The 12,476-nt window shown below is 40.2% G+C and overlaps 1 protein-coding gene across 3 annotated transcripts in view; it reads left to right on the top strand.

Moving 5' to 3' along the window:
- RARB (retinoic acid receptor beta) overlaps positions 1–12,476 on the top strand; it is a 771,255-nt gene that overhangs the window by 629,151 nt on the left and 129,628 nt on the right. For all 3 annotated transcript variants that reach the window (XM_017955965.2, XM_003895181.4, XM_009201805.3), the window contains one exon: positions 4,347–4,495. In XM_017955965.2, coding sequence (XP_017811454.1) covers positions 4,347–4,495 — 149 coding nt within the window. The remainder of the gene's footprint in view (positions 1–4,346; positions 4,496–12,476) is intronic.

Raw genomic sequence — 12,476 nt, forward strand, 5'->3', positions numbered from 1 at the left:
TGTGGCATTTGTAGCATTCAAATTATGTTCATTTATGGCATTTGTGGGATTCAAATTATAAAAATAGTAGAAAGAACCAATTTATCCTTTAAAAACATAGCCTGGTCACTTCTTCTTGGAAGACTCCCTTGATTTCTCCTGGGATAAATAAGGCCTGTAGTTCTCTGGCATTATGCTAGTGGTTCCCAAACTACTTCAGTTTGGATTTGCCTGGGAATACCTTTTATTATTTTTATTTTTTGTTTTGTTTTACTGTTTTAAATCTTACAGTCAGCTAAAAGAGAATATTTTTAAAAATGGGCAATTCCTAGCTCCATTCTCAGACATTCTGGCATGATAGATCTGGGATACAACTTGGTCATTAGGACGTTTAAAAGCTCCCCAGCTAGTTCTAGTGTGCAGCCAAGTTTGGAACCCACTGTATTGTAATTGTTGTTTTATTCTCTATTAGGCCAAATATGTCGAGGATAAGGGATTATATACTATCACTGTCCATAGCGTATAACACAATGCCTGGTATGTTATGTCACTCAGCCAAACAAATGATTGAACACATGAACAGTCTGAGAATCTATTGTACTCATATGAGAAAGTTCCTAGAATTACTGGTGAAATCACCACAACCTAAATAAAAGTCCAGGGCTCTCACTATTGATTACTTACAACAGAACATTTTCATTCATGGCAACTGTTCAGGAAAAGCCTTCTGGATTCATTCATTTCTTATAAATGACTCTTATCCATAGGAAAAGATCCAATCTTCGCAAAATGTTTTGGGACCTTTAACGTCTAGTAGACTTCACGTTTTTTTGTGTGCTTTGCCCCAAGTGTTTTGGGTATTAAATTATGCACAATTTTGTTTCCTTTCTTTGGGAAGATGAAATGCTGGACTCCCTTCAGTGCATGTGTTTGTAGTGGCATATTTATGAAAATTACTACCCGCTTTTGAAATTCAGGGCATAGCTCTGACAGCTGATTCCAGCCCCACCAGAATTCTATTTACAACTTTCCTAGACAAGCCAGATTAGCTGTTCTACACGAGTGAGTAGGACCTTAAAACACACCCCTCCCCACCTTCCTTCTGTGAAGAACTCAATGGGAGACTGATCGTAGTGGTGATGACATGACTCTGTCAGTTGTTGAAGCACATGGATGGAAGTAGAAGCACACAGATCAAACCATTCCAAAAGGTCTGAGAGGCATCTGGGGAGGGGATCACTTATGTTGATATCAGGGGTGTAAATCCACACAGCCTTTCTAGAAGTCAGTTTATCAACATGCATTAAAAACAAAATATTTATAAAATAACTTTTGATCTGATAAATACACTTCAGTGGTGTATTTGAAGGAAATAAAGATGTGCTGAGATTAGCTACAAAGATGTTCATCACAATGGAATGTTTTCTGTGAAAAATATTTATCGACAAGGAAATAAATCGATGACATCATAGGTTAAACAAAGTCCCCAGCAATCTCAGTATAATTCCACATTAGTAGACAAACTCGAAACATTTATGTGCATAGAAAAAAATTCTGGAAGGTCGTACACAGTGAAAAGATTGTGGGTGATTCCGTGTGTATTTTTTCTTAGATTTTTAACAAAGAGTGATACATTGTTTTGTAATTTTAGCAAATAGTGTTTTCTTGTTGATTTGCTTTCAGTGAAGCTGATTAGTTCCGTGTGAAGAAGGCTTTTGCATCTACTGCTTAATAGCTGATAAGCTTTAGTGACATCTCGGATGCCAACCCTTCTATAAAACAGTTGCTACCACTGTGCCAACTTATTCAAAGTAAGGGCTTCCTATCTGCCAGAAATAACATACTCAAGATTGCTATCTTCATCCTAGATACCTCGGTTCTAACCAGTAAAGACTATAATAGATTTATCTACTAGGACCTGCACTACTCAAATGAATTCATTCCAAGATTCTTCTGAATTATGAAAATACTATAATTATAGTTGATTCTGTTCCAAAGGGCTAATTAATTACTTTTTTAAGGAAGCAAAGGAGTATAAGAGCTATTTGGTTTAATTTTCTCATTTAACAACTTAGAGGGGGCACTTAGTGCTCAAAATGAGGAAGAAAAAGGAAAAGGAAAAAGTTCATGCGCTAATTCGATAAATACTGGTTGATTATCTGCCATGTGCCAGGACCTCGTCTAGTCCTGGAACACAGGTGTATATAATGCAGATGAGTTTCTTTGCCTTCTGAAACTCAACATTCAGAGTATGGGGGGTGGCAGATGTAGAATATAAAATTATATACAGACATCTAAAATTTGAACACTGATTAGGGTTTTATGGAAATAAAATAGTGAGACAGAGTGACCAGGAATGGAGAGGAGAGGAGCATTTTAATGACAGAAGTCATCTCTGGGAAGGAAACATTTGCTTTGAGATCTAAGAAATGAAAAACAACCAGATATTTGAAGGTCTAAGAATTTCCAGAAAGGACAAATAGTTATTGCAATAGCCTCCGTTGGTATGAGAGCTTGGCCTATTCAGAAGACAGAATAGATGCCAATTATATAGAACTCAATAAATTAGGGAACTCACTGAAGGCAATGATGCTGCTAAAAGGCCATGTGATTAAAAGCCTTGTAGAACATACTAAGGAGTCTGACTTTGATCTAATTGGTGACTATTGGAGGGCTTTAGATAGGCAAGTGAAAGAGATGGATTTTAACGTTTGAACAACTATCTTGACCGCTTGTTTGAAGACTAGACCCTAGGTAGGAGGAAGGGGCATGAAGCGATCAATGAAGAAGCTATTGCAGCAGTTGTGAGAGGTGATGGTGGACTACTAGCATGGTGTGGTAGCAGCATAGTGATATAGGGATGGATTAACAGTAAGCGTAGTGGGTAGAGTCGACCTGACTTGCTAAAAGCTTGCCCACAGGATAATCCAGTCAGGAGAATATCTACTCTGGGAGATTATAAGCAGTAGGGCAACTGGAAACTTTATATTCTGGGAACTATACTGTGTATTGAAAAGCAGTTTGGAGACTAGAGGATTCTGGAACGTCATTTAACCACTTTAATTCCCCTTCCTGATTTCCGTCTTATTTTATGAGCATGTTTACCTGTGATAGAAGTAGAGCCAGTTCTTGCTTTGATTCTGAGTACAACTCTGGAGAATTAGGGGTAGGAGAACACCCCGTTCTTATATTTTGTGAACTCCCATTTCCCATGGAATTTGGGTGATTAGATAACAGTATAGAGGATTATGTTTTTTTAAATCTAGATTAAAGAGTAACATGACTTTAAAGTGAATCGCACCACTCTGTGTCATCATTAGGTTTAACCTACTGCTTCTCAAACATTAATTGTACATTTAGTCATCTGGGGATTTCATCAAAATGCAGATTTCAGATTCCATAGGCCTGAGCTGGGACCTGATACTATTTTTCTAATAAGATCTTAAGTGATGCTGATGCATGTTGGCCCAAGGAGCCTTCTTTGAGTAGCAAGGGTCTTACCCATATTGTTATTAAAGAAGGTCAGTTATGGCGGCATCATGCTAAATACACTTGTTGAATGAATAATTTGGGCATTTTCTTCATTTGTCCAAAGGAAAATTTAAAAATTTTAATTAATTAATTTATTTTTTGAGACAGAGTCTTGCTCTGTTGCCCAGGCTGGAGTTCAATGGCAGGATTTCAGCTCACTGCAACCTCTGCCCCCTGGGTTCAAGTGATTCTCCTGCCTCAGCCTCCTGAGTAGCTGGGATTACAGGTGCACACCACCACACCTGGCTAATTTTTGTATTTTTAGTAGAGATGGGGTTTCACCATGCTGGCCAGGCTGGTCTCGAACTCCTGACCTCAGGTGATCCACCTGCCTCAGCCTCCCAAAGTGCTAGGATTACAGGTGTGAGCGACCGCGCCCGGCCCAGAGGAAATTTCCTTTTGGTTAAGTGAGCAACAAGGTCAAGTCATTTGAGACTCTACACGAATCAGAAGCTACTGGGGTTTGTCGTATGATTATCTGAATTTGTGTCTTGGCTCTACCACTGCTCTGTTGATCTTAGACAAGTTGCTTCCTTCCTCTGAGTTTCTGTTTCTGTTGTGGGTAAAATTGTGATAAAAACCATGGCCCTCACAGTGCTGTGTGAGCTGTGGACTACAAGCGAGAGATGGATGAGACTGCTTTGTAAACCGTAGAGCACCACATCAATGTCAGTGTCACCACTGCTGGGCCTACAATGACAGCTGTTTTTATGAGCTCATCCCTGCTAGTGTTATTGCTGAATTTGGGGCAGAAGCATATGAATTCACTGTTGAAAAAAGTAATGAACTAAAATACATCTTCTCTTTTTTCTCCCTCTACCCCATCTCTATTATAGCAATTGAAACACAGAGCACCAGCTCTGAGGAACTCGTCCCAAGCCCCCCATCTCCACTTCCTCCCCCTCGAGTGTATAAACCCTGCTTCGTCTGCCAGGACAAATCATCAGGGTACCACTATGGGGTCAGCGCCTGTGAGGGATGTAAGGTGAGTTTTCATACCTCTGTACCTGATGAACTCTCATTGTCCTTGTACTTTCTGGAGGTGACCTACCCAGTTCCAGAAATGGACTGGATGTGTAACATCACCTCCCATCAGTGTGGTGAATTCAGTTATATTCGGTGGTTTTTATTACTTCCTTATAGATCTTTGGTTTAAAATTCAGAAACTTCTGCAAATGACTGATTAGGGTCAAAGGTTTTAAGGCCCTTAAAATACCCCCACATAACAATTCTTTTTAGATGATAAGAACTGGCTAGGCCAGGTGTGATGGCTCATGCCTGTAATCCCAGCACTTTGGGAGGCCAAGGTGAGCGATCACTTGAGGTTAGGAGTTTGAGGCCAGCCTGGCCAACATGACAAAGCCTCATCTCTACTAAAAATACAAAAATTAGCCAGGCGTGGGTGACTGGTGCTTCTAGTCCCAGCTATTTAGGAGGCTGAGACATGAGAATCACTTGAAACCGGGAAGCAGAGGTTGCAGCCAGCCAAGATCACACCACTGCATTGCAACCTGGACAACAGAACGAGACTTTGTCTCAAAATACAAACAAACAAAAACAAAGAACTGCTTGGAAGAATCTTGAGAAGTATCATTCTGTTTCTCTTTAGAACGTGCCGTCTGGTGTCTGTAGTTTTATTTTATTTTTGAATATGACTGACAGTCCACTGAATCAACTTGCAGGGAATCCAAGGTTGAAACTGGGATTTATCTCCTGGCTGTTTTCCTCAGCTCTGTGGCCTTTGAATTACAGTTTGATTTTTAGCCTGTAGGGACTTGCTACTGTATGTGTGTCATAAATTAAGGGGAGCTGGATTTAAAATTCCTGCCTACAGAATACTGGAGGCTGAACATGTGTCAGGGAGTAGTATATGGCTGCCTTGAATCAAGCAAGACAATTGTTATCAAGTCCAACAGTCTTAACTGAGTGAAAGAGCTTCTTATTTTCAAGAAAGAAAAGAAACAATGACTTCAAAGGCAAATATAACTAACTCATCCATAAAAAATTTCTCAAAGGAACTATGGCTGTCTTGAACTAGCCCTTCCCTAGATATATAACTTCTTTAAGTCCTCTCTGGATGGTTGTTTAGATCTGTTGTTTATACATCTAAATTGCATGATTCATTTGTAATTGTTAACATGTTGGAATAATGTTACAGGTACTCCATGGCATTTTGTATTTGGCTTATCAGAGTTAGCACTAAACTGTATATATTGGTTAGGCACTGTTGTATAACAAACCATCCTAAAACTAAATGGCTTAAGACAACAATTCTTTATTTAGCCTGCAATTCTGTGGCTCAGCAGTTTCAGCCAGACTCATCTGCATGGTTCATCTGGACTTGGCTAGGCTCCACCATGTATCTCTGGGCAGTTGTAGGTTAGCTAGTTGGCTCTGCTTCTGGGGGTGCTGACTGTGGGCTGGAGAGACTCAGCTCTCCTACATGTGATCCCTCATTTCCATCAGGCTGGCCCTGGCTTGTTCACAGAGGCAGGGTTCCAGAAGACAGAACAAAAGCACGTAAGGTCTCCAGAGGCTTAGGCTAAGAAGCATCTCATTACCGCTTCTGCCACACTATTGGGCAAAGCAAGTCGTAAGGTCAGCCTAGACTCAGTAGGTAGGAACATAATCTCAACTTTTGTTCTTCTTTTAAATAAAATAAAACTAATCTGTTAACTTGAAAAAACTTTTTTGTAGAGATGGGGGTCTCACGTATGTTGCCCAGGCTGGTCTTGAATTCCTGGGCTCAAGTGATCCTCCCACCCTGGCCTCCCAAAGTGCTGGGAATACAGGTGTGAGTCACCACATCCAGCCCCACTCAATTTCTTAATGGGCAGAGCTTCAAAGTAATAAGTGATCTAGATATGGAGGGTCCGGGGGAATGGGTGTCATTTTTGTAATTAGACTACTGTACTGCATGTCTGATTGCCTATGAACACAAGGTGGATGGGGACCCTGCTCCACTGCCCAGCATGTCACACACACTCTGGCATATAGTGGGTGCTTAAAGACTGAACAAATGCATAAATGTCACTCAACCCCTCAAAGTAATTTTGTGAGTTTTTCCTGTCTTTTCAAATCATTGAAATAAACATATTTATTATGGTTTATTACTATAATAAGGTAAGGCCAGTTTTGGGAAATTCATTAAAGGCTTAGGAAGATCTCTCTGCCTCTGGGATTGTGCTATTTTATGGCAATTCTCTTTTCTCCAGTAGATTCTGACATGATAGTCAGGAAAGTTATATGGGCAACCAGTTGGCAACTGACTAAAAAGCAAGACATTTGTTCATTCAATTATTGCTTTATTATTAGTAACCCCTAGTGGAACCTACTTAAATTTATCCTGAGATTTGGAAAGGTTTCAATGGAATAGCTAGTTCATTTTGTCCACTTGTTGTGCAATATATAAATAAATCATTTTCTAATGTTTATTTGAAAAGTAAATGAAAAGATACTTCTTTATTTCTGAAAAATGTTAAGTCATCTCATGTCCAGAAATCTGAATGAGGTCTGCTGTAATTCAGCTTACCTGCTCTCATCATTATCCAACGTGTCTCGGTGGCACATACTAGGAGCTGCATATGAAGCTGTTTCACGATCTGTATAGAACAAACTGCTTTAATCAGCTTATAGTCAGTGAGTTGTCTGACCTTAGTTTGGGATTCTGACTCTTTTTAGGAAAAAAACCAATAAAAACAAAACCCATACCAGCACAAACAACTTTGATAAACCCAGTTAAGTGATACAGAGTCATATTATGGTGTTATCTTTTTAACAGAGCTCTAAACCCAATAAGGTCAGGTGAGTTCGGCAACCAGTTGAATTTGATACTTTTTATATTGTGGGTGGATTGCCCTTCTCCCTGGTCATTGAGAAAGACTTGGTCTACATTTAAGCTTGCTGGGAAAATAGAGTGACAGAATTCACAGAACTGAGAAGCAGGAGGAGGTACCAATAAAATGTAACAGCCAAAGAAAAAGAAATATAACTTTTAAAAAATTAAATATAATTTTATTGTCATTTTAAAAAATTATCAATACAGTATAGAATTTATTGTATGAAAATAGAAAATTAAAACAACCATGATCCTACCCTGGGAGAGAACCCCTGTAAAACTCAGCTTTTCTGTAAGTATACGCGTATTGTTATTGTTTCAGAAAAATGAAATTTTGTGTTGTATACTGGTTTTAACTTAACCTTTGATAATATTTTATGACCCAAATTTAAGCAACTGCATAGCTTGCTTTTATGGTTATACAATTAATATAGTAGTTTATGGTTATATCATAATTTATTAAACTAATTAATTAAGGTGCTTACAGTTTTTTAAATTATAAATAACACTTTAATGTATGGCCTTTAGGTATATCTCTGAAAATTTCCTTAGGATAAAAATTTCCTTAGGATAAATTAGTATAAGTGGAATTTTTAGATCAGTGGCTTTGTATATTTTTAAGGCTTTTGAATCAGATTGCCAAAATACCCTCTAGAAAAGGTTATTATCTAGTAATCTGTAAAAAGTTAATCCTTTTGGAAACAATCTCTTGGGAATCTCTCCCTTGTGATATAATAAGGTAATGAATCCAGAACAACTTTTCTTCTTGAATTCTGCCTGTATTTCATTTGATATTTACTATGGGCCCAGTGTGTGATATCATTTTAGGATACCAGCAGATGCACCACAGGCCCCTGGTTGACCTGTAGAAACTGGCCCAACCTTTGGCTGGAAATCAAAGTTTACTACTGTAAGCTGAGAACCTCTGCTCTAAAGTAGGACTCCCAGAGCCTGGTATGTCTTCAAGAAGTAATGCCTACAGTGGCTTCTGCCTGTCATACCCAGGATGACCTAATTGACTATTATTTTGGGAAGAGAACTTTCCATCCTCTTCGGGACTGGGTGACAGTCTCAGCCTCTGCTGCAGCCATATGATGGTGGTCAGAATTTAACAAATGGGTGTGGTCCATCTCTGGGAATGAATGGTCAGTGGCTGCTATATTGACACAGCATTACCATGGCAGCATAACCACTAGACACACGGTAGGGATGCCCCGTTTAGGGGTTTTCCAGCTGAGCAATGGCAGTTTTTGTGTAGGGGACAAAGAGCACACAAAATGAATGTGCAGTGTGGTTAGCCAAGAATGTTTAACAGTATTAAAAAAAAAAGCAATATTAAAAAGAATAATAGGACAAAATAAAATAATGTCTTTGGAAAACAGTCTTATTGCTCATAGCTAAAATTTAATGCAGAATTTTGGCCTTAATCATATTTTCCATTTCCATTTTTATAGCTTTTGAAGAATGTGAAGTCTAGAGTGAGAATGCTGGGATTTGAATTCTAGCCAGGCTACTTACTAGCTTGGTGCAACTCTCTCTTTTTCTCATCTGGAAAAATGGGGGCGATATTACCTACCTCATGGTATTGTTGTGAGGATAAAATGTTTTTACCATGTATAAAGCATCTAGAATAGTACCTAGCACATACTAAGTGATAGGTACTAAGTGGCACATACATGCTTAGTTATTGTTTTGATTTTTTTTTTTTTTTTTTTGAGACGGAGTTTCACTCTTGTTGTCCAGGCTAGAGTGCAGTGGTGTGATCTAGGCTCACTGCAACCTCCGCCTCCCGGGTTCAAGCAATTCTCCTGCCTCAGCCTCCTGAGGAGCTGGTATTACAGGCTTTACAAGCATGTGCGACCCCACCCGGCTAATTTTGTATTTTTAGTAGAGATGGGATTTCTCCATGTTGGTCAGGCTGGTCTCGAACTCCCAGCCTCAGGTGATCCACCCACCTAGGCCTCCCAAAATGCTGGGATTACAGGTGTGAGCCACTGCTCCCAGTCTATTGTTTGTTTTATCATTAAGTTATAATGACTTTTGCACACGGTGATGTAACATCAGTTATAATCTTAGTACTCTTCTTGTAGTGTTCTTTCTGCAGTTCTCCATTCTTTTCTACCGAAATAACACTGCCTCTTTCCTTCAAGGCTCAGGTTAAGACCCAACTATTTCATGGAGCCTCCCTGGATTACCCTAGTACAGGGGTTGCCAAATTGTTTCTGCAAAGAGTCAGGTAGTAAATATTTTAGGCTTTGAGGGCCATGTGGTCTTTGCTGCCATTATCCAACTCTGTTATTGTAGCATGAAAGGTGCTGTAGATAATATGTAAAAAAAAAAGTGGGCATGGCTATGTTTCAGTAAAACTTTGTTTACAAAAGCAGTGGACCAGATTTGGCCCTTGATGATGTTACTCTTCTTACAACTTCTAAAACTCAGAAGCTGGTATCCCAAAGCTCTCATGCCAAAAGTGGCAACCAGCTGGTTTTGCTGGGCTGTGGGCCTGGGTCTGCTGCTCCACTTCCACACTGCTAAAAGAAGTTCACATCCACCTGCCCAGGGCTCCATGCCTTAGAAGCTTTAAGCCACGTCTGGTCATTCCTCCACCCTTTCTTTCACACTCAACTCCCACTGTCCTGTCATCCAAAATCAGAGAAATTAGAAATATCCATGTAATTGAGCTACCTCCAGAAATACCTGGCATAGCACCTTGGAGAGGTTTCTGGAACATATTCTATGCTGTTATATCAGTTAGCTGCTTCTGCTTAACAAATAACTCAAATGCTTAATGTCTTAAAACAATAGACATTTATTATTCATTATCATTCTGGACAGGTCTTCTTGTCTTAGATGACTTGGCTTGGACCAGGTGGTCTAGGATGGTCTCACTCACATGTCTGGGGCCTTGGCAGGATGACCAGATCCTCTCCCCATATCGTTGCTCACCATTAGCCTAGCCGAGGCTTCTTCACATGGTGAATGGGTTCCCATCAGTAAGAGAAGACAATAACCGTGCTCAAACACTCTTCAACCTCTGCTTGCATCGCATTTGCTAATATCCTCTTGACCAAACGAGTTACATGACTAAGCTTAGAGTCTGTGGATGAAGAAATAGACTTTACCTCCTGAGGGGAGAAGTGACAAAGTCATCTTGCAAAAGGGAGAGGCTACCAGAGCTTTCATTTGATTACATACTATCTTCTATTATTCCCTAGTTTGATGGGTAAGTCTCTTCTGACAACCATATTCACCAATCATTCATCCTTAAGCATATATTTGTTGAATACCTACTAAGTTTCAGGCCCTGTGCCGGGTGCTGGAGATACAACAGTGAACATGACAAAGTTCTTTATGGAATTTAGTGTCTCATACAAGGGACAGATGATAAACAATTCAAATTTGGAAGACAATAAACAGAACGGTCTGATAAAGAATAATTTAGGGGTATTCTATTTCACAGGGGTCAAAGAGGCCTGATGTGATGGGGGTCAGGTGGGATCTCATGGCTGAGAAGGAACCAGCAGTGTGAGTCATAGAGAGAAAGCAGTTTAGGTCAGAAACCAAACACTTGGATTCTCAGACCATTTCTACTTCTCCTGGCTATGTCCATTGACTTCTCTGGGCCTTAGCCTATCTGTAAAATGAAAGCAAATCCACAAGTTTGAACTGAATCCCATGCCAAATACAGACATAAAAGCAGTAAACCCAGTAATGGCACTGATTTCTTGTTAGGGCTTGGTTATGTGGAGTGAGAGGTCTCCAGTGTTTGCACGTCCAAATGTGGAGTAGAGGGAAGGAGAAAACGACGCTTGTTGGGTGCCTTCTGTATACCAGGCATTTGGGCATTTTTTTTTTTTAACCATAGTGTGTTTACTTCTCACAACAGCTCTGCAACGTAGGCTCCGTGACCCACATTTTATAGATGAGGTCACAGAGGGTCAGAGTAGTTCAGGAACTTGGCCAAGGACACACAGCTAGCCTTTGCTAGAGCTGGGATTCAAATGCTTTTCCTGTTAGAAAACACCCCACTGCTTCAGCCACCCTAAGACAGAAGGTCTGAAGCAGTGGTGTGTTATGGTCTAGTGTGGGGGTTTCATAGGCCACCAAATTTAAAACTAACCCAGATAGGGGCATATTTTTTAAAAACATATTGTCTTGATCATTTCATAAAAGAAATGACATCTCTGCAACAAAAAATTTAAAAAGGAAGCGCTTACAAGGCAGTCAGTCTGTCCCAAGAAGAGACAGTTAGCCGGCAGAACCCACACGTGGGCATGTTCCCAGATGCAGCTTTGTCCTTGTTCTCTACATTTTGCCTTTGATGGGTGGAAACTTCCTATCCCTAAGCCAACCTTTGGGGGCCACGATCCAGCCTGTCCTGCAGAAGGCCCCAGGGCGAGGCCTGGCACAGCCGTGATGGCGTGTCTTCTCCACAAGGGCGCAGAGGAAATGCTTGCTGAAGGTCACATTGGTAGCCTTCTATTTAAAGCAGTCTTTTAAGAGTTTAAACTCCACTAGCCCCCTCAGTCCCTCAGGGCTAATTTTGTCCATTTTTCTCATCTGCCTTTGTTTTGCTAGCCTCTGAAGAGAGGGAGGCCCTCATCTCCATGACAGCGTTCGGCTGCTGGGCTGGGTTTTCCTGGCGGACAGCAAGCAGAATGTTCAGTCACAGAAAGTTTTGCAATCAGGAAGATGGATGTCTGCACTTAATTTTAGAACTTCTATTAAATACTTTAAATGAGCTTAATGATTTTATTTGACCAAGGCCATTTAAAACCACATTGTTGTTTTTAATTGGAGTGGATAAACATGAACATGATGCTCGCTTTGGAGAATATTTTTAGCTTTCCTCACCCTGATAGTTGCTTCTGTTTTAGGGGTTTGCTGCAGTACGGATCCCGAAGAACAAAATAACATACCCAAGACAATAGCAAAAACAGGACACTCCGTGTGCCACATGTGATAGCTAAAATGAATTATGAAACCTGCCATAAAGTTCATTACGATATTGGATGACACAGAGTAGATTCCCTCATAGACCCGAAAAGCGGCTCTCTGTTCCCTGTTGTTATAATCTGCCAACCGTGGAGGATTTATGTGTTCCCTGATTCATTCATCAGACATTTAT

The sequence above is a fragment of the Papio anubis genome, chromosome 2 (genome assembly GCF_008728515.1).
Source record: "Papio anubis isolate 15944 chromosome 2, Panubis1.0, whole genome shotgun sequence".
In the NCBI taxonomy this organism is placed as follows: domain Eukaryota; kingdom Metazoa; phylum Chordata; class Mammalia; order Primates; family Cercopithecidae; genus Papio; species Papio anubis.